This window comes from Xyrauchen texanus, chromosome 14 (genome assembly GCF_025860055.1).
Source record: "Xyrauchen texanus isolate HMW12.3.18 chromosome 14, RBS_HiC_50CHRs, whole genome shotgun sequence".
NCBI classification, from domain to species: domain Eukaryota; kingdom Metazoa; phylum Chordata; class Actinopteri; order Cypriniformes; family Catostomidae; genus Xyrauchen; species Xyrauchen texanus.
Genome location: NC_068289.1, coordinates 8,861,163 through 8,884,370, shown reverse-complemented (window position 1 = coordinate 8,884,370; position 23,208 = coordinate 8,861,163). Strand labels below are relative to the sequence as shown.

Genomic DNA, 23,208 nt, shown 5'->3' with positions numbered 1-23,208 from the left:
TTAATATTGATCTATTTCTCACCCAAAGCGGTTTTGTTTAGAATACATTAATTTAACCACTGGAGTCATATGGATTAGTTCTTTATTGCTGTCTGTGCTTCTTGGAGCTTTAAAATGGTAAAAATCTTCGTTTGTGTTCTTCAGAAGAAAGAAAGTCATACATATCTGGGATGGCATGAGAGTTTGAAAATGATGAGAGAATTGTAATTTTTGGATGAACTATTCATTTAATTAAAATCATGGTAATGAAAGTCAATTGCATTATTTCAGAGAATGTGAAACTCTGACTACTCATAAAATCAAGTAGAAATTACAGATTATTTTGACAATTCAAATAAGTCCTCATGGTGGCGTAGTGACTCGCCTCAATCCAGGTGGCGGAGGACGAATCTCAGTTGCCTTAGCGCCTGAGACCGTCAATCTGCGCATTTTATCACGTGGCTTGTTGAGCGCATTTCCGCTGAGCGCATGTGGAGGCCCACGCAATTCTCCACGGCATCCACGCACAACTCACCATGCGCCCCACCGAGAGCGAGAACCACACATTATAGTGACCATGAGGAGGTTACCCCATGTGACTGTACCCTCCCTAGCAACAGGGCCAATATGGTTGCTTAGGAGACCTGGCTGGAGTCACTCAGCATGCCCTGAATTCAAACTCACAACTCCAGGGGTGGTAGTCAGTGTCAATACTCGCTGAGCTACCCAAGCCCCTGGAAACAAAGATTAAAAACAATGATAACATAACATAACATAATGATGAAATTTTTTTTACAGTGTGCACATGGATAGTAATAAGAAAATAATCACTATTCACACCTAGAGAAACTCTACGATACTGTTGATCAAAAGACATTGTGTAAGCTGTATTGTTTCATTGGTTATGACATTAGCTCAATACATATGCTGTTGTTCAGCTGCTACATCAAGATATTACTGCCATTCTGTTTGGAGGTTTTACATAATCACTGAGTGACCCAGGTCATGTGATAATGTAATGATTGCTCATTACAATTGGGAATAAATAGAAAGACTATTTATCTAACATCCTCTCCATAAGATACCAACAACCCCCCCTTTCCCCATTAACTCAGATCTGATGCTTTCAGCTGAGGGGTAACTGACCTTGCCTCAGGCCAGCTTGAGGGTCAGCACAGTTAAAAAAAACCCTCAAATTTAATCCACAACTTTTGAAAGAGGAAGCTATACAATACATACATGTGCTTATAGACACTATGTCAAAAAAATTTTTTTTTCAAAAGATTCACTGTTTTGTTTTAAAACTAGATAGTCCCCTGTTCCGAACACTGGTCTGAAGTATATTCTGTACTAACTTTATTGACTTCATCCTACAACTTCCCATATTATCTTAGAGAGAGCAAAAGAAAGAAGAAAAGAGGGAAGAGAGCTACTCTCTACAAGTTGGCTACTGACTCACAGAAGGGATATTCAGCCCTGTAGTGGATCTCCTGACAGCTCACTCAACTGATAGCTGCTTTGTTTCTTTTTTCTTTTCTTTTTCTCACAGAGATGGAGTGCTAGATCCAAGGTATATTTTTCAAAACAGTAACACAACATGCAAAGAGAAATCAAGAGTTGGAAATTACAATCGCACATTCTTTCTGTTGGCTGAAGATGAAATGAAAAAACATGAATTCATGTATCATGGAGTCGCTGACTGGATAATGAAGATATTCTCCTGGGGGCTACGGGGGGCTATGGAAACACTGCCAGGTTGTCTCAGTCTGTTCCCCTCCCCCATTTCCTCACAGGCCGCTCTGATTAGCCAGTGGCAGCCAACCCACTCACTTTTGTCTGAGCTCTTTGTCTAACCTCAGGTATTGCACAAGGCTTGGTGACGTAAACATTTCTTTGTATCATCCCTAAAAGCACACCAGACCGTTCATTCAGTTTAGATCATTTGAAATGGTGTGAGACTGATTACAAAATATAATTTCTTTTATGTTTGCTGAGAAGGACCTTGATGGGGGTTGGTGCACCACTTAAACACAATACTCACCCATCACACCAGACAATGTGCTGGGTACTCTTATACTGATAATGTCATAATTACCCACTTGACTTGAAAATTATCATTCAGATCAGATTATGCTACACAAACATTGCAATAAATCATGATCTTGATATGTATTTTTTTGTTTTGTTTACCAGTAAAAATATCTAAACCTTTTTAAAACAAGATACATTTTCTGAATAATTGTGCAAGATAATAATACTTGTTTTCATACAATGCAGTATGATAATTTTATTATACTTACTAACTGTAAAGTTGTCCTCCTTTATACAGAAACCACAAAATGTTTGTTAGATTTGTTTAATTTAAACCATTTAATAATGGCGTAAGAGAAAGAATTGTCTAAAACAATTCTTAATGTCTCACGCAGTTTTACTTGTTAATCAATTTTATTTTATTTTACGAATGTTCAGGTATTTTAACTGGAAATAGAACATTTGCATACAGCAATGTTGTTCAGTAACAGAATCGCACTGATCAGCAACTTTGCATGGATTTGTTATTTAATGGATCTTCTTCTGCAGAGGTCTGTCACCAGCATCTGATACCATTCTCATACCAGCCACATGCCTCGGTCTTAAGCAAACGTGAAGCTTTAATGCTGCTTACGGCACTGTCTTTGCACTGATGATAGGGCAATCTGGTATCTGCATGTATATGTTTTACAGAAACAATTACAGAGAAAAAGTTTGAAAAGTTATCGTCTGAATAGTGCTTAAAGCATAAAGCAAAGAGCTTCATTGCAAGCACAAAGATTTATATTTGACAGGTTTGTCTGTAATGGGATTACAGCATAAGGACCTGGTAGGCTAAACCTTGCTCAGAAAAACAAAAGAATGATGTAAAACAGCCCAGGACCTGGGAACAGATTATTTTCTCTTTAGTTTACACATGGCAGTGGCTAATCTGTTTAAAGAATTAAAAAAATACAGCAATCACTCACATGCTGTTCCAAACCCATATTATTTGTTTCTTCTTTCTTGAAACACAAAGGGAGATATTACTAAGAATGTTGGGAACTGATAGCCTCACTATTCACTTATATTGTATGGGGGGAAAAAATGCAATGAAAGTGAATGGTGACTAAATCCGGTCAGTACCTAACATCCTACATCTCCTTTGGGCTTCGAAATGAGGGAAAACCATGACAGAATTTTCATTTTTGCATGAACTATGTATCTCTCATAATTGAAATGCATCTTCTTTGTAATTGCTTATGCTAGCAAGTGTATAATCACAGACAGATCTAAATATTCCATAAACTGTATACCACTTTTCAGAAGCAAAGACCATTTCCTTTAGATCTTTTTTTAAAAGCCTTGCAGGGGTTTCAACTATTTAGATTTACAAGTAAAGTAACCGTGAAGTTGCGCATGGTTGTCCCTAATTAATACATTGCTTAGCATAACAACAATAGAACTGCAACCTCAGGGAGAGTTTACCCCAAAAAATTCTAATTATCTCTTTTACTCTCCATCATGCCATCAAGATGTCTATAATTTTCTTTCTTCTCCTGAACACAAAGATTTTTTGAAGAATATCTCAACTCTGTAGGTCCATACAATACAAGTTTTGAAGCTCCAAAAAGCAAATAAAAGCAGCATCATTGCAATCCATAAGTCTCCAGTGGTTTAATCCATGTCTTCTGAAGTGATATGATAGGTGTGGACAGGGCTGGACTGGAAATCTGGCATACCGGCCATTTTCCCGGTGGGCCGACGCGCTTTGGGGCCGATCATGGGGTGGACTGGCCAGCGGGAGAACCGAGCGGGCCGGTGGTGTGTCCGTGAAACGTGCTGAATGGGCTGCGATAAGCAAAAATGAGCTGCCGCGTAATGCAGAACGGACCACAAAACGGAAAAAAAAATGGACCTTTTTGGGCCAGTTTCTCTTCCCAGTCCAGCCCTGGGTGTGGATGAGAAACAAATCAATATTTCTGTCCCTTTTTTTACTATAATTTCTCCTCCCTGCCCAGTAGGTGGCGATATGCATAAATAATGTGAATCGCCATAAACAAAAGAAGAAGAATGTGAAAGTGGAGATTGATAGTAAAACAAGACTTAAATATTGATCTGTTTCTCACCCACACTAATTACTCATTGCTTATGAAAATATAGATTTAACCACTGGAGTCATATGGATTACTTTTATGTTGCCTTTATGTACTTTTTGGACCTTCAAAGTTCTGACCACCATTCAATTGCATTGTATGGATCTACGGAGCTGAGATATTCTTCTAAAAATCTTTGTGTATGTTTAGCAGAAGAAAGAAAGTAATTTACTGGGTAAATCTGGGATGGCATGAGTGTTTGTAAATGATGAGAACATTTTTATTTTTGGGTGAACTAATCCTTTAACTTCTAGTACAGAGATGTGAATGACGACAAGTGCTAGAGTGATCCGAATTTTGACTAATACTATTCAACATAAGAAACTTCTCACATTTGTTTACAAAGACTCAATGTTCTGAGCTCTGCAGCCATATGAAGTGCATTCACTTTGCTCTTAAAACTCACAACTGAATTTGATTTTAGCAGGCCCATTTAAACTATATTTTAGGCATCGATATCTTTCACAGACACTCAACTAGAAATTAATGTCTACCACATTCCCAGTGAGTGCTTTTATGACTGGTCCCTTTGAATATAAAGCTAAAGTTAACAGAGAATGCAGTTTCAGAGAGAACATTATTTTATCCCCATAAGAACTGCTTGGCTCCATTTCTATTGATTATTATCTAACCAAATCAAAACACAAGGGCATATATTTTGAGGTGATGATGCACTTTAAAATTAAGGTCTATCAAAGCAGATTTAGATTGCATGTTATTTTCAGACTTGTAGTCATATGATGATCCCAGTCATTTAAGGATTCATGCCCTGCCCCAACTCAGTAAAGTTTAAAGCAAAGGGAATGATGATAAACTAGTTATTTTGCATATATCATGTGTTCTGTTTATCATTGTTTAAACCTAGTTTATCATTATCTCTTGCCTTTCTATGTCTTTGTAGCCCAGGCTGAATGAAAGCTAACTTAATGTTGGATAGAACTGTGTCTGTGTAACGATAGCCAGCTAGTACATAGGTAGCTGTGCAGTGTGTAAGCCTCACTTCCCTAACCTCAAGAGGTGCACTAGCAACTGATGCTAGGGGCTGTAGCTTTTAGACTCCTCATTAGTATGCTTGCCGAGACCGAGACTGAGACCGACCAGCAGACCTCCCTCGGACTTTGACTTAGAGGAGTTACTAAAGACATCCAATGAAGATCACTTATAATTAATCCCATCATAATGGTCAAACATGCTGAGATAGTGCTTCTTATCAGTGCAACCTGTGTAGACCCACTCTGTTTCATCATATAATTCTCAACTGTTCTCCAATATTGGGTTGATATCACTGTGTATACATACAATAATCTGTATATTTTAAAGTCGTATGCATATTTCAAAGGGGTTTTAAATAATATATTGTATATTTACATTTATAAGTGATGGTAGTTATCCAGCGACTTTTAAGTGGGTCAAGGCCATTCCAGATTTTAGTTTTCCCCAATATCAAATATCAAATTTACTTGTATTTTTCTTACTCTCTTGTAATGCTCATAAAAGCCAATATTCACTTAATATAATCCTGTACATGTAATTACATTTTTATCTGGATTCTAATGGATTACTTTTATGCTGCCTTTATGTGATTTTTGGAACTCCAAAGTTCTGGCCACCATTCACTTGCATTGTATGGACCTACAGAGCTTAGATATTCTTCTAAAAATCTTTCTTTATGTTCTGCAGAAGAAAGACAGAATACACATCTGAGATGGCATGAGGGTGAGTAAATGATGAAAGAATTTTAATTTTTGTGTGAACTTTCCCAAACATAAAACTTCCATTATCATTTACTCACCCTCATGTCATCCCACACCCATATGACCTTTTCTGCAGAACACAAAAGGAAATGTTAAGCAGAGTGATCAGACATTCACTTTCATTACACAGGTTTGGGACAATATAAGTGTGACTAAGTTATGAAATTTCCTTTCATTGTGCGAACTATCCCTTTTAAAGTAATGACACGATTCGAAAAAGTCAGAAAAAAGAATGGAAGAATAACACTTTACTATAAGGCTCCATTTGTGAACATTAGCAACATTAGTTAACATGACTTAAAAACAATAAACAATACTTTTACAGCATTTATTAATCTTGGTTAATGTTAATGTCAACATATAGTAATACATTTTTTAAATCAAAAGTTGTATATGTTAACATTAGTTAATGCACTATGATCTGATAATGAACTAACAATGAACAATTGTATTTTTATTAACTAGCATTGACAGAGATTAATAAACACTGTAAAAATATATTGTTCATGACCTAAAGCATAAAACTAATTTTAAAGAAAGAAACATGATTGTAAACATATAAACAAACAATATAATTTGTAATGTTGCTTGAATAAAGCTTGAAAACTGAGATGCCCCTGCAGTATGGCGCTCTCACACACGGGCGTGTCTAGTGGGCGGTGCTTCGAGTCCCGCCCCTTGGTCATGCCCAAATAAGCCGGTTGTCTCAATATTTTCTTCACACAAAGATACAGAAGCGCACGCCGCTCGAGAGGTGCAGGTCAGGAACACAGCTGGGATGCACACGAGCTTCTTTTAATACACACCGGAGTTATCTACACGTTATAGCGGTTTCCGAATCAGTTTGTCAAGAGTGTTTCAAAAAGGAAAGTTTAAGCTTTAACAGAGGAATTACTATCAGGACTGTGTAATGGGAACTTCAGCTTGCGCCTGTTAAGCGCGTCAATGTAGAGCATCTATAAAGTGTACGGAGTCAAGTGGTACCCCGATCACGAAAAACCGGACAGGACTCGACAGAGATGGATACCTTCTTTGTTGAGGTAAGAGGAAAACTTAACTACATCCCTAGAACTATGTCTCACTGTTTCCTTTGTGATGAAGCTGCCTTAAAATGATGTTGCTGAGCTTACTTTATTATTTTTACTGTGCATATATATATATATATATATATATATATATATATATATATATATATATATATAAGCCAGAATAACTGAATGATTAAAGACCCTTGTGATTCTCTGTGAAAAACAAACCCATTAGCTCATCCTAATTATTTAATTCCTTTGTTATTGCAATTAATACAATTGAAATCTATCTGAGCTGTATCTAATTGTCCATATCTTATATCTTTGGTGGAGTCAACTATGAATTAACTATGAAAACATGATCTATAACTTGAAGCCGTGTAAAAGGTTGAATCTTATGATTCGTTATTAGGTGTTAAATCTTTAAAGGCACTCTGTCAGTCCAGGTTGCTCTCACAACCATTACGAGTTCAAAGGTTATTCAACACCAGACCATTGCCTTTGAAGATGAATACTGCTTGTAAACAGCAGTGAACAAAATCCCAACTTGATCTAAAGTAAAATGATTATAGATGCCTCGTGACTCATGTATGACCCAGTAAAGACCCCCAGGATATATTTCATGCCTATGATGTGAAATTCTCCCTCTGTCTGAGTCTCTATTCATGCTTGTTTCTTCAGTCTGAGTGTCAGCATGAGAATAGACCTGCTGGCAATGAAAGAACAGACATCACACCGAACACACTGACCCACGGCAGAATACACGTCCAATACTATAGACCCCAAAAGTACAAAGTGCAATGTACATTCAAGACACTTATTTCATATATAGTGCTTTTGACATTACATATTGCTCAAAAGCAGTTATTGCTCAAAATGGATTTTCTCGTCCCTTTGGTGATGTAACTGTTTTGAAGAGTTTACTCAAGAAAGATTATTCTGTAATTTTTTATTCATTCTCTTGTTGTTCCAAACCTGTATGCTGTTACTTTTTCCACTGGACACAGTGGAGGCACTTTGAAGAATCTTTACACTAGTGATTAGAGGCCATCCGAAAGTGTATTTGCCTATATGATAACTAAGATGGTGTAAAATATAACCGATTAATCTGCTGATTTTTATATAAAAAAACAAAAAACAATTTGATTTATAGAATGATCAAAGAGTTCTTAGTCTTTCCTTACTATGACGGGCACAGACATTGAGGCTGCAATTGTCTAAAATTAATAAAATACCAAAAGTAGTAGATATCAAAATTCTAGTAATAAAAATACCAAAATTCTAGTAATAAACCGAAAATTAAGATTTGATGCATAACGTGGGACTTTTAACTATAAATAAGCCCTAAATACTTGGCTTGGCTCTGTTACAATGCTCTATATGTAAAGATTTTACAAATTAAGCTTTTTAAAGCTTATACTGTATATTCACCAGATGAAAAGTTCCACACACACACACATTTTGGTGCAGCTATCATAATGAGTACTCTCCATATTCCCCATATGAGGTTTATTTATGAGGAATAAAAACTTTCGGCATAGATTTTAGCAGAAAACCAATTGTTCCAAAAAGCAACTATCTGCACCGATTAATCTACCTCTATGGATCAAACTCCAAAAAGGACAAAAAAAGACAGAAATTTAAGCCATTATTCACTGATAATCTTCCCCTCTCCCGAAGCTCTAATAAAATATTATTTTAGATCGCGTTCATATTAAAAATTGGTGCCCCAGTTTTGACGTCTTCATGTAAAATGCTATTGGTTCTTTCATGTGTTGTAAATGAATGGTTCATACCAGTTCAAATATGTGGAATGAAGAATGAGATTTAAGAGATGCAGCAAACGGAACATTTTCAGTGATAATTGACTTCAATTTTGGATTATTTTGGATTTAAATAATTTTTAAGGAATACATGTGGCAGTTTTTTGTACCCTATAAAATAGACAGCTGGTTTGCACACTACTCTTGATTTAGTTCATAGGGATATAATCAACTGCTCTGTCACAAGAGTTCTGGCAATGGACACAAATAAAAGTACCTATTACAGCAAGGGAGAGATTGTTCTGTGATCAGACCAGTGTGGCCAGACAAAGCCACCAATACATGAATACAGCATGTGTTATGAGCAGAGGGTTACAGGGCAATAGTAAATGTGATGAGTAATTAAACACAGTCTGGGGTGGATAGAGGACAGAAGGGGTCTGAGACACTTCCAAGATTAAGAGCTGGGACTCACGTGTATGGAACCATCTGGAATGATAAGGCTTAGAAAACAGCCTTGTACAGAAGTGACGACATAAACATTCCATGATTTATATATAGTGATGGGCCACTGTCAGGAGGAAGTTCAGATTCTTTACCCCGCATAACGGCCAGTATGGCTTTAATTGATGTGGAATTCAACAATGTCCAAGATGAGCTTTGAATACATTTTAATAGTCACCCCAGGATCTTAATTGGAGACACCGTTATGGGCCAACAGAAGTATTGAGGCATACATAAAAGGTAGGATTGGTAATTAATAAAAAATATGTCAGAAAATCAGGATTGATTTCTTCCCTCTGCTTGTTTTATTTGTAATTCTTGACTATTTGTTATATATAGTTATTCAAAACTGTAAAATATTAAGATCTTTTACTCACTTGTTGACTCTTCATCTGCATTGGGCACAACTATATTCTTCGCTTGTTCTAAATTAAGAAATAAAATTGTGAATGCTAGTATGTTGTGGTCAGTCATCATTTCCCCAAAGTATTCATGGCATTTGTGTGTGAAAGAATGTGTAAAATAAACTCGAACTAAAAATATTGATTCTTGATGTGAGAATATCGATACAGCATTGTTAGGTAAAATATTGCAATACTTTGAAAATATTGACTTTCCTCCCACCCCTACAGCTACAGAACATTACTACCATCCTTCCCATCTGAATCCTTACTTGGGTCAAGCAGTGCGTAATGATAAGGCTAAATCCCTAGCTTCCCCCTCAGGCTGTTTTCTCCCTCTGACAAGCCCTCATCCTTCCTCTGCCAGCTGCTGAGTCACTAAACTAATCAGTACTGAGAGTGTGACATTAAGATCGTGTTGGAGCACATCTGTCCATGTCTATAGATTCTGACACCATAATGACCAAGGTTTGCTTTTCCCAGAGAGATTTTTGGGATCATCCTCTCGTAGAGAGATTTATGAAGCGTGTGGCTTCCCATTCTGCTCTGCTCTACCACCTGTGATGGTCTTGACAGTGCTGTAAAATGAGAGTTAACCCTGTGGTCCACTAAAGACTTTCTGTGTGTTTGTTAGATGCTTTTTCTTTATTTTTTATTGTAATCTTCTGTTATGTAGAATATCTGTGTGAGTTAGCATTCAGCTGTTAAGAATGTAGAAAGAGTGTAAATCAGCGTGACTTATGGTTTCTGCAGAAGCATTTACCATTGATTTACAACATCTGAACTCAGAGTAGGTCTGTCATAAAAGGCTTTTACTTTATTGCTAAAAACAATTTCAATATGGAGAAAATGAATTGGATTTTAACTTCCGGAAACCGACTGTTGCACTCAATTAACTAGCTGTTTTTTTTTTCTGCCTCACAGCTGAGTCACTTCTGACTTTGGCATATCTATTTCCAAATTTCCTCTTTTTCACTTTAACATGTGTGTGTGTTTGTGTGTGTGTAGGAGTGTTTGTGTTCCCTGCTCACATACCAAACTGAAGAATGCAGTCCATTCCTCAAGCAACACATGCATCCATTCATTTATAGAAGCACAAATACATTTCAGGCTTGGCCAAGTGTCAGCTATGTTAAAAATACCAGCAAAGTCCACTTTAGAGGAGCAACCTTAAAAAAGGATAGATGAAGTGATCATGTCGCCTGAAACAACAGCTGCCCTGCTTTAAAAAAGGAATCCATGCTTTTAAAATGTTCCCCGAATGAGTGTCTCACATCCAACACCAGATTCCTTTTCCAGATACATTCCTGTCCTGAGGATCTCAGTCCCCTAAACCCTGACCTGAGATTCCAAGCCATGGCTGGTGGTCACCCCATAGCTCTCAGGTGGTCACTCCATAGCTCTCCTCTGGTTTGGGTTTCACAGCATTATCCCCATATAGGTTTAGTGCTTTTCATCTTGCAACACAAAGCACTGCTGTCACTTCTACGTTTCTTTATCATGTGATTAATGCAATTCATTCTTTGACGATATATGACATTCTGTAAAGCAGTGGTTCACAACTGCTGGGTTTCAATCCAAAAATAGGTTGCAGGTCTGTTCTAATAGGGTCACGGACCACAGGGTAATAATACAATGTAACTAACCATATAATCATGAATAGTTAGAATAATATAATAGGCTTATCAAATTTTAAAGGGAGAAGAAATCACTTCCCATATCTTTTAGCATTGATATCAAAGACTGTGTGTCTAATCGAACTCTACTGTATTTTGGTGCAAATTAATCTCTCACTTATAGCCAATTTAGCAGATGCCAAGTTTGACAGGTTGCTTGATGTGCCCTCATCCTCGAAAATTGTGAACAAAACGATGGAAGTTGAAAGAAAATACAACCCAGACTTCACTGAATATGGGTTCACTTTGCCACATGTATAAACACGGTTAGTGCCGCCACACTAGTGGTTGCCACTTGATGTCCAATAAAAAAATCAGGGTAACAGCTAACATTCACATCTGTCTTTGACTTCCTCAGGAAATCTCTTACAGTGCTGAGATGTTAATGGCAGCTGAAATCAGCTTTTCCTTTTTGCTCTTTTCGATGTGCTTGGCGGGAAGAACAAAACGATAAAACAGATTTTCGTGTTCTCTTACCCTGCCACGCCTATTTTGTTTGCCAAAACACAAAACGGTTTGTTTGGTCAGACCAGGACAGTAGAAAAAAAGGCTTATGGTTAAGCCCTGCAGAGGTTATACATAATTGAATGTGGAATTTTCATAGTACCTCTTCATAAGAAGAAATAATTGATCGGAAATATAGGTTGTCAGTTGTTTAGTCCGCATGGCTCTTCTAAGGTTTCAGCTTGTGTACATATCGTGTATTGTTATAATGCCTTATTATAGTTCTAATCAGTCACAGGATTAGGCTAATTGCTTTCATCATGCTGCAGGTTGGTGTGAAGAATGATGGATTGTCCTCTCTCACACGTGCAGTAGTTACATTAGTTCATTTTAAAACAGGATTGCTGTATTTGAGGCAGTGTTGAGCAAGAGTAGGGCTACATGAGTACAGCAGCAATCCCATGAGGCCATATTAATCCTGTTCGATGTGGGCAGGACATTAGCAGCAGTCTGAAAGGCTTGCTTATTCCCAGGAGTCATTTATTATAGCATGTCTGTCAGATACAGTGTTCTATGTGTGGATATTGACAGGATTCGCCAAATTATTCTTATTTGAGATATTTTTTTGTAAATTGTTACATGAATGTTGGGTAATAAGTGCTTCTAGACACAAATCCAGATGGATTCATAGCAATCTAATAACTCTTTGTTCTTTCTGTGATCTTAATTATCTTGTGGATGGTTGCAGCAGCTTGCTTATTTTCTTGTTAATTATGGAGATTAAGTAACTCAGCTTTTGGGATTCAGTTCGCTAATGCTTAGAAATATTTGCTTTCTTTTAACATTTGGAAAAGAGTGATCATTGCAGCTACAGAAAGGATTGCAAACTGCCCAGGACCGTCACATTTTGCTTAGCTTAATACTGTATCTAAGAGTATGTGGGGCCCAGACTCTGTTATTTCTAAAGAGCAGGCCGCAAAAAATGTTTTGCTGGTCTAAAAGCGTGGTCACATTTACTTTCGGATGGCGAAATCAAGGGGCGAAATGCAGTCCTTTCAATAGTAATCCACACGATCATGAGTTTCGCCATGCAAAGTTAAATGTGAACATCCATTAAACTGGATTTTTGTTTCTCAACTGGTAGGGCATTGTGCTAGCAATGCCAGGGTCATAAAAACTGGGGAACACACAAACTGTTAAAAAATGCATTACTTGAATGCACTGTAAGTCTCTTTGGATAAAAGTGCCTGCCAAAAACATAAATGTAAATGTAAGCTGGTCTAACTGATCTCCCAGTCTGGCCTAACTGTTAAGCAGGTTTAGCTGGTCAGCCAGGTGTTCTCCCAGCCTGATCAGCTCAAAAGTGCCTGAAATCTCAAAAACAGACCAGCCTAAACAGCTTGACCCTGGACTGGTTCCCTGATTTTTTTTTCAACAGGGAATTCTTAGCTTTGTACATTTGAATGACTAAATTTCTATACCATTTTTTTGGAGCCATTTTTCACTAAAATATTGGAGCCACTCTTTATAATATCCAGTAATGGGCACACTGTGTGTTAATATTGCTTCCTCTTCCATCTCATCTGAGGGCTATGTGGACTACACCCATTCCCCTTTTATTTCTTATTACATCTGCAGCTGGCCTCATTAACAAGGCCTAGGACCCCCTGACACTGTCTCTTATCCCACCTCCATAGACACTAAATGTTACATTAACATAGTTTCCACATCTGTCTTGCGTCATCTTAAAGAACATTAATCTGGTCTATTACACTTTTTGTTATACTCAAACTGTGAACTTTTCTGTGAACCATGAAACATGTGAACAGTGAACATTTGCACATTCTATGGTTCATATTCTGCACATATTTTGCACATCCCTGCACAACTGCACATATCTTGCACAAATGTACAGCTCCTTTATCTGCAAAACATAAATTTCCCCCTTGAAGTTTATAGATGAGGACTATTAAGAGGAATGGCACTGAAATGAGAGTTCTCCCACTCTTGCATTCACATACATGAAGTAACCCCCGAAATTAAGGTAATGTAGTGTCGACCATTTTTCTTCTGATGTTGTTTGCATGAGTGATTCATTAGTAACAACAACAACAACAACACTGATGGAGGACACCAGGATCAGAGCTAACCACACTGTAACAGGCACGCATCACTTTTTAAATTAGATTTCATACATGCTGTATGTTTCAATTAGATTAGATTTCATTATGGTTATGTTTATTATAGATTTAAATTACAGCACTCTCTCAATAAGCATCTTATTATCTATGTCCGTTGTTGAAAGACCCTTTTCTCCTAAAAAGTACCTACACCAGAGTAGGTGCTAAAAAATGTCTCTTAATGGTTAAGAGGGACTATAGTTCCTCATGTGTGAAAGTGACGAAAAGTAGTAGCTGAGTAAAAGTACCTAAAACGAGCTTTAGTTCCTGCAGCGGGAAAGAGCCTTTGTATCTCCATCTGCCATTGCTCCTGCCCCCCTGCTGTGGTACAGCGGCCATGGATCCATGCCATCAACACCAAATTGACCTATGAAAGCAAGGCTTTTGTTTTGCCTAAGGGGACAGTTATGTGGCAACAGCATGTGCCAGTGCACCAGTCAGGCAGCTTGAGGACTGTTGAAGTTTGTCTGGTTGAGAGAATTGTTGGAGGACAGTGTTTGTGTTGGTGATAAGATATTGAAAATGTGTATGTTTACTCTTGTGGATTTACATCTTGACAAGTTTCCTGTAGTTACATGTTTTGGATGGGGTTTAGATTTAAACCTTTCACTGTCATTTAAGAAGTCAATATGGTGATTCCAAAATGTAATCTCAAGTGGATAAATATGTGGTCTTGACTTTGCAAAACCAGACTCCTTTTACATAACCAGACTCCATCCATATCTGATTGCAGTCTGTTATTTGCTTTGTATGCTACTTTGAAGTAGGGAAGTGTGACAATACTTTCTACTGTCCCAGCTTAATATGCAGAGACAACAATAAGTAAGACATTTGTAGGTAGATTTCTTTGAAAACTGTAAATGCTGTGGTGATTATCAAAATATTGTTGTGTATATTACATGTTATGTTTTTTGAGAATTCCAAACAGCCTGACACAACCATACTGGATCAAACTATGGCATAAGTTTTGGACGGGACTATCTGTTGGTCAGCCTATAAAAGACGGGGGTAATGGTTTGGAAACCTTTTTGAAAATAGTGATTATTTTTACAGTTCTGTTTGGTGCCAGCAGCGGCAGAGACATAAATCACTTCACTTTAAAAACAGAGTATTTGATAGCACATAGCATTTTGACAAATGAGGTTTCCTCCACGGATATTGAGCATATGATACCCCGTCACGTTGCTTTGCACCTGTGAGAAGGACATAAAAACATGGGATCTGTAACAAGCAATATGGGGCATGCTCAATGACTTGGAGGAACGCTACTCCAGTGTCAGAATCCATGAAAGTGTGAATATTTGTCTGTTTTGACATTGTAAGGCATATGTACAGTACAATTATCACCCAACCGGGGCCAATATAAAAGTCAGATAGAAGCATCTTTTCATAATATCCGTACCATCCCATCCTTCCTTATCCTTCTGGACAGTGCAGTGCAGCATTTATGCAGCTGTCAACTGCTCTAGCAGACGGGTGTGGCAGACAGGCTTTAAAGGCTCTAATTTAACACAATCAGTCCTTTTGCTGTAATCTATTCACCAGAGATGGACCCCTGACTAGGCCCCAGAAAGATACACAGGGGGAGCAGGAATGCCGTTGAAGGACTAATTTTCACTGAGGGTCATACACACAGGTTAAAAATTAGAAGAAGTGCTGGGTGTGGTCAAGCGTGGAGGACATTACATTTACACATTGATTATAGTACTTTCAGTACACCAATATTTGCTATTAATTTCTGTAACAGTATAAGAACAGGCAAGGAGAAGGGAGGAACCGGCTGAACAGTAAATGTACGTTTAATGTCAAAACTCAAACTTAAAACAACATAAAACAAACACAGATACACATGCAAAACAGCCGCGTGCATCTCTCTCTCTCTCTCTCTCAAACTGGTGCCTCCCGCTCATCTTTATCCCCTCCCTACTGAATAGCCCTCATTATCACACTCCTTCATCGTCCGACCCCTGGCAACCCCCGGCATGACGCACTTCCCTCCCCTCCCTTCCTGGAGTGAAGGTGTTGCCCTTCCAGCCGTGCCTGCCGGCAGTCCTTTCCTGCCTTTCTGGAGCCCTGTAGAGACAAGGGGAGGGAAAGGGGAGAAGGAAAAAACGAGGCGGAGTGACAAAGAGAGGAGAGAGAGAAAAACTTGCCCGCTGGTTCCCGGAGACGCTGTCACCAGGTCCTCAACCACTCCGCAGACGACAGCTCACTCCTCCCCCGGTGGACGGTAGCGAGTCCTTTGGCCCCTGGCAGACAGAACTGCTCCTCTCCTTCTTCGGTGGACAGCAGCGGTTCCTCCGGCTCTCAGCGGATGACAGCTCACTCCTCCCCCGGCGGACGGTAGTGAGTCCTTTGGCCCCTGGCGGACAGAGCCGCTCATCCCCTTCTTCGGCAGACAGCACTGGTCCTCCGGCTCTCCGGGAACCGGCTGAACAGTAAATGTAATTTTAATGTCAAAATTTAAAACAACATAAAACACAGACACACATGCAACTTGGCCGCATGCTTCTCTCTCTCTCAACCTGGTATCTCCGGCTCATCTTTATCCCCCTCCTGGCTGATTAGCCTAATTCAGGGCCGGCTGTTTGCCCTCACAACCCGGACCCACCCCACCCCCTCCTTGTCACAATTAGAAATTATTATAATTTTTTTTAAATATAATTCTTGAACATTTAACAGTGTTTAATTTAATATGTTACAGATTAGATATGGTTTATTTTTAAGAAGATCAATGATTTGCACAGCTGACATGTAATATCATCCTTGCCTCATTAAATCTTTTTTAATATCAAACCAGTATTGCCCTCAAGATTATTTGTTTCATAATGATGAAATAGCAGAAATATTACAGTGTGTTTCTGCTAAAAATGTATGTTGCTCTCGGGTTATTGATTATTCTGACTTACTTCTGAGTCTGAGTTCTAGAGAAATAAACTTAACATGAAATTGTTAAGCTTGCCCAAATGGTGAGTTTTTCCAATAATAGTAAGAGTTTTTCCTCTGTGATTAAGACATAACCAAAGGACGCCTGTGACGTGTTGTGGAATATAGTCATCAGTTAAAACGAGTTGAGCCCCAAACATGATCTGTTCAATGAGAAAGAATGCATACTGTTTGCAATACTGTGATTATACTTCAGAAATCACCCTAATTGAGGCCCATCTGTATTCTTGTGAAATGGCTGGATTGTGTTAAAATAACTGGAATTTTTTTTATGAGGCTTGATGTCCATAAGTGGTGCTTAAAGTCATTAGTCAGCATTGAATGATCAACAAGCTATGCACATTCCTTTTATTTAATGGATGTGGGAAAGCACAAAAAGCAATATGTGTGTGTGTGTGTGTGTGTGTGTGTGTGTATGTATGTGTGTGTGTGTGAGCGTGTATTTATCACTTTGTGGGGACCAAATGTCCCCATAAGGATAGTAAAACCCGAAATTTTTGACCTTGTGGGGACATTTTGTCGGTCCCCATGAGGAAAACAGCTTATAAATCACACTAAATTATGTTTTTTGAAAATGTAAAAACGCAGAAAGTTTTCTGTGAGGGTTAGGTTTAGGGGTAGGGTTAGGTTTAGGGGATAGAATATAAAGTTTGTACAGTATAAAAACCATTATGTCTATGGAAAGTCCCCATAAAACATGGAAACACAACGTGTGTGTGTGTGTGTGTGTGTGTGTGTGTGTGTGTGTGTGTGTGTGTGTGTGTGAGTGTGTATTTATCACTTTGTGGGGACCAAATGTCCCCATAAGGATAGTAAAACCCGAAATTTTTGACCTTGTGGGGACATTTTGTCAGTCCCCATGAGGAAAACAGCTTATAAATCATACTAAATTATGTTTTTTGAAAATGTAAAAATGCAGAAAGTTTTCTGTGAGGGTTAGGTTTAGGGGTAGGGTTAGGTTTAGGGGATAGAATATAAAGTTTGTACAGTATAAAAACCATTATGTCTATGGAAAGTCCCCATAAAACATGGAAACACCACGTGTGTGTGTGTGTGTGTGTGTGTGTGTGTGTGTTCTGCCTAGACCCGAGGCAACCAGCAGAGAAATACACTTCTCATTATGTTCTCAGTAGGTAACACAACCTGTGTGGGATTTTTGTTCTGATTTGCCGATGTGCAGATGATAGTTACAGGCCAGAAGGATGTCTGGGATAGTTTAAGGCAGTGTTGGGGAAGCTACTTTGAAACTGTAGTTTGCTAAGCTACAAGCTACTCACAGTTTATAGTTGTTGCAGTCAATATACTGTAGTTAGCTATGCAACAAACTACTGACAAAAAGTAAGTAGCTAACCACAATGTAAGCTACTTATAGGTGCACTCAGTAACTTTTTTGTTTGTCGTCTTGGACTTACAGTGACACCTAGCTGTGTTGATGCAGCATCATTCAAAATCAATAGTTTTCAGTCACAGATGCCATTGTAGAAATTCTTTAGTTTTTGTCTGTCATACTGTAAAATGCAATAAGTTGACTTTACTTAAAAAAGTGAGGAAACCTATTGCCTTAAAAAAATCTAGTAAATGTACAGTACTTATTTGTCTCAAGTAAAGTGGACTATTCCTTGTTCACTTAAACTTGAGCCAAATAAGTACATTTACTGCCAAATAAGTACATTGACTTTTTACTTTTACTTGTTTTTTTTTTAAGGAATTCGGTTTACCTGCTTTTTTAAATATGGTTACTGATATTAGTGGAGTCTTCATCTACAGTAATGTATTGTTTTTTCACACTACACTGCATCTGGTTGGAAAAAATAGCTTGATACTGTAAAAGCTAAACTATTAAAAAGTGGCTAAACTACTTCCATAGAGGACGAGGAGTTAAGATACCCAGGTGTTAAAAATATATTGTACTTTTATTTGGTGTATGAGACATTTGTGCATTAATCAACATTTATTGTTTTGCTGGCTTACCACATTAAAAGGAATCCGTTCAAGAAGGCAATAATCTGACTCAGATAAAACCTCAACAGATGTTGTACAGTTTGTGTTCTCCAGGAGATTAAATTATATGTGATACAGTAGTGGTACCAGGCCTATTAAAGGCTTCTGAGATGCTAATGATGACTGCGGACATTAGTGTTTGTTTCTCCTCCACTTCTGGACATGTGAGTTGTTTTGGTACTGGAAAAAGATCCTCTTTTGTGTTTTGTCAGATGAGGTCAAATCTCTTATTAAAAAAGGCCAATTATAGCAGAATAGCAGTTGTGTCTTTGTTGAATGCTACAGCTGAGAGCAGAGCCACATCAGTAATACCCCTGTCCCCTCCCCTAGTTCCTTATGTTATGACCTTTCTACAATGGAGGCCATATGCTTGTGGCATGATTTTGTAAAACCACAATTGTTTAGTAAATGCTTTATTTCACAGCCTTGTTCATTTGATTTATACAATTCACTTCACTTTAGTATTTGGCTTTACCACAGCAGAAAAGGCTTTTTATCCACACAGAACATCCATTTGACTTAATGTATGTGTATTTCACACAAAACTGGAAAGCACTTTCTTGATCTGGCAAGCTCTAATCTGGTTGGCTGCCTTTTCGCAACTTGCAGGTATAAGGCCACACAGGGAAAGATATTCAACATTTTGTTTCAAGCACTTTGTAGTAAGTAAGCTGGATATCCACAAGAAGAACAATTCCACTTGCTTCCAGAGTTATGTTTGTGAAATCATCAGTATTTATTAATCATGGAGGTGCAACATTTTGATTACAAAGTCTACACATTTAAAACTGTGTAGATGGATGGATGCAATGTGGACCAGAGCTTTTGTCATTTAGTTTAAGGTATGGTTATGCAAGACTAGTCCACAAAAGCCTTCAGTCTTCTCCACTTCCATATTCATATTCAATATTCATCCACAACTCATTCATATTGTGTTTAAATTACAACCTGCGAGGACCTTTAATCACTGTCTTAAGGCTATGCTTTATGCAGATCAGTCAAATATCTCAGTTGTAAGGTTAATACCATTAAGTGTCAACATCTCTCAAAGCTAATATAGTACTCTCTCTATTGTCTGGTCTGGGGGAAGTCTGGGAAGTGTTATTCTCCTGGGGCTGCAGGCTCTCCATTAGCTAATTTCTGATCAGCTGCTGCTCCATCATTTATTCATACTGCTGTCAACCGAGTGACGGAGCATCAAGCCTGTTTATCTGATTCTTTACAAAACACTTCACCTTCTCCCTACTGTCATTTCAACTGTAGATTTACATGTTCTAAATTGTTAATGTTGTGAATGTATCACTTTCACATCAGGTAAGGAGATTTGATTATAATTAATTCCTGAAATAAGTCTCAGAGTTTGAAAACATTTGTGCTCACTTACAGGATTATGTTCATATCAGATGGTCGAACTATATCTTATAGCATGTTAAACATCCATTGTTCTTGTGACCTTGATTTCAGGTGTGACAAACCTCTCTTTAGCTTACATGATGTCATGCTGGTCTGGTGAAGTTGAGGACATGGGGCAGGAGAGAGTTGCCTTGGTTTCACTGATCACTTGATGGTAATGCCTGACATAGAGGAGGCATTCCAAGGCACAGTTTTCCCCTCTCCGGACTTTCCCCACATTTTTTAGGCTTTTGTGTGGTTCAGTTGTCTTTGATATTTAGTGGAATACAGAGGTGGATGTGCAAAACTACATATTTTCAAAATGAACGGTCTTAAGGAAGCCTCATATAATTAGGTTGGGTAAAGATCATGTCTTGTGGAAGACATATATATATATACATTTATTAAGAGCCATTTTCAGTTGAATTTTGAGTTTATATGGTATAAAATAAGCAAATTATGTTCAGGAAGTGTTCATTTTATGTTTGCTATTTTATGTAGCCTATCCTTTACTGTAATTAAATCGTGGAATATATTATATAATATCTATAACACTGCTCTCTGGAACCCTTGATTCTGATTGGTCAAACATGCCATCTAGTGTCCAGATGTGCAATTGATAAAGTAATATTTCTCTGGTCATCCTGGTGTTGCAAGTAGGGATGTCATAAATTATCCATTTATTGATTATTTATCAGCACCTTATTTTATCTATATTTACGAGGCATCAATATATTGAAATTAACCAACATTTAAATTAGAAGCCTAATTTGCATGCTTTCCATTTCACTCATTTCAATATACACAAGTACAACAGTGGGTGAAAGTCTTGGAAAGTCTTTTAGAAAAATTTTAGAACATGGCATGTCGTCCTCCAGATGTGCCCGGTATCATCGGGAAAATCTTCTGATTATCGATGCGTGAAAAAGACATCTATCCCAATTAATTGCGAGTAATTGTTCTTACTTCTCGTATCTCTACAAGCTAATAAATCAATATAAACCCAAATCAATATTTCATGTCCATTTATTTATTTGGTAAGTAGTTGTATTATAACCAGGATAATAAGCAATCGGACTTTAATTATTTCAAAATAAACACCAACAGAACTGTGACGCAAATCAGAGCTTGAATTCAGCTGTTTCTAGAGACTCCGCGCTCTCTTTTGTCTCACATAATACAATTTTAACACAAATCAGTATTTTATGTACTATATTTATGATAACAGAACAATTTTCAACAAATAACTAGTGTGATCATCTATAGCTGTTTATTGCCTAGTGATTGTCTTGAAATGTATTGTTGAAGGTGATGAACTTGTTTAAAATGAATCCTCTTTATATTCCTGCCAATAAAAAATACTATGAAGACAAAAATCTAGATTCTATCTAGTGGACCTCACTAACTGATTATTGGATTACTAACTGGTTATTGCATGACCAGTCGACCATCTTGAGCCATTCCTACAGGTGACACTGTTCAACACTGTTCTCATCAAAGGACATCTGTAGATCTGTAAAGTTTTGAAATTGTGAGCTATAGCCAGTATTGGTCAGCAGCCAAGTTTGTGATCTCTCACCAATTGCAGACCATCCAATCAAACTCCAACCCCTAATCTCAATCATTTGCTCAAGTCAAGTCCCTGAACTTGGATGCAGAGCAACAACTCAACCTGCAGCTTCTAGGCCACTGACTGGTTTTATATAGAAAAGAGGAGTTTTACAGACATCTCTCAGAAAGGTTTGAACTGTCATCTGCCATTTTGCTCAATGAATTAGCAGTTTGTCCAGTAGACGTGAGTAGAAGGCTTGTATGGGCATTTGCAAAGACTGCTATCTCTGTATTAAATACCATGTGAGGTTGATAAAGAGCATATTTTTTTGCTAGACATCTGTCTTAAGATAATCAAATGAAAATAGTCTAGTTACATGGAATTAACAGATTGAACCGTAAGACCCTTATCATAATGTTTTCTGTATGTGTGTGTGCCATCCTACAGTCAGTATTGAGTTGCACCAGACACTTTAATCTTCAATATACTGTGGTGGCCAAAAATATTTGCACCCTTGATTAATATGAGCAAAGAAGTCAGAAATATACCCTTTAATTGAAGTAAAACAATTGAAACAGGGGAAATAACTCATTACTAAATAAATATTTTTCTCCAAAATGCACTGGCCATAATTATTGGCACCTTTTTATTCAATACTTTTTGCAACCTCACTTTACCAAGGTAACAGTTCTGAGTCTTGTCTTATCATGCCTAAGGAGTTTGGAGAACGCCTGGCAAGGAATCTGAGACCATCCTCCATACAGAATTTCTCCAGATCCTTAATATTCCGGGGTCCATGTTGGTCGACTCTCCTCTTCAGTTCACCCCACAAATTTTCTATGGGGTTCAGGTCAGTGGACTGGGAATGGCCATGACAGAACATTGATTTTGTGGTCAGAGAACCATTTTGTTGTTTGTTTTGGATAATTGTCCTGCTGGAAGATCTAACCAGGGTCCATTGTATGCTTTCTGGCAGAGGCATCCAGGTTTTGATTTTTTTATCTGTTAGTATTTGATAGAGCTCGCAATGCCATGTATGCAGTACTTCTGGCAGAAAATCAGCCCCACGGCATTAAAGATCCACCACCACATTTAACTGTTGGTATTGTGTACTTCTTCATCTCTTTGTGTGCCAAACCCATCTCCGGTGTTTGCTGCCAAAAAGCTCTTTTTTTGTTTCATCTGACCATAGAACCTGGTCGCATTTGAAGTTCCAGTAGTGTCTGGTAAACTGAAGACACTTCAGTTTGTTGTTGGATGAGAGCAGAGGCTTTTTTTCTTGAAACCCACTCATAGAACTTTTGGTGATGTAGGTGATTCTTTAGTCTAACCCACTGTGATTGATGATTTTGGCCTGTGTGATAACTCATATTTATACCCCTCTGAAACAAGAAGTCATGGCTGAACAAGTTCATGTTCCTA

General features: G+C 37.9%; 1 protein-coding gene across 1 annotated transcript in view; it reads left to right on the top strand.

Moving 5' to 3' along the window:
• The first annotated feature begins 6,670 nt into the window (after positions 1-6,670).
• The window catches only part of myo10l3 (myosin X, like 3), a 95,989-nt gene continuing 79,451 nt past the window's right edge, over positions 6,671-23,208 (top strand). The window contains exon 1 of the mRNA XM_052142810.1: positions 6,671-6,939. Within this exon, the coding sequence (XP_051998770.1) occupies positions 6,919-6,939 (21 nt within the window). The 5' untranslated portion in view covers positions 6,671-6,918. The remainder of the gene's footprint in view (positions 6,940-23,208) is intronic.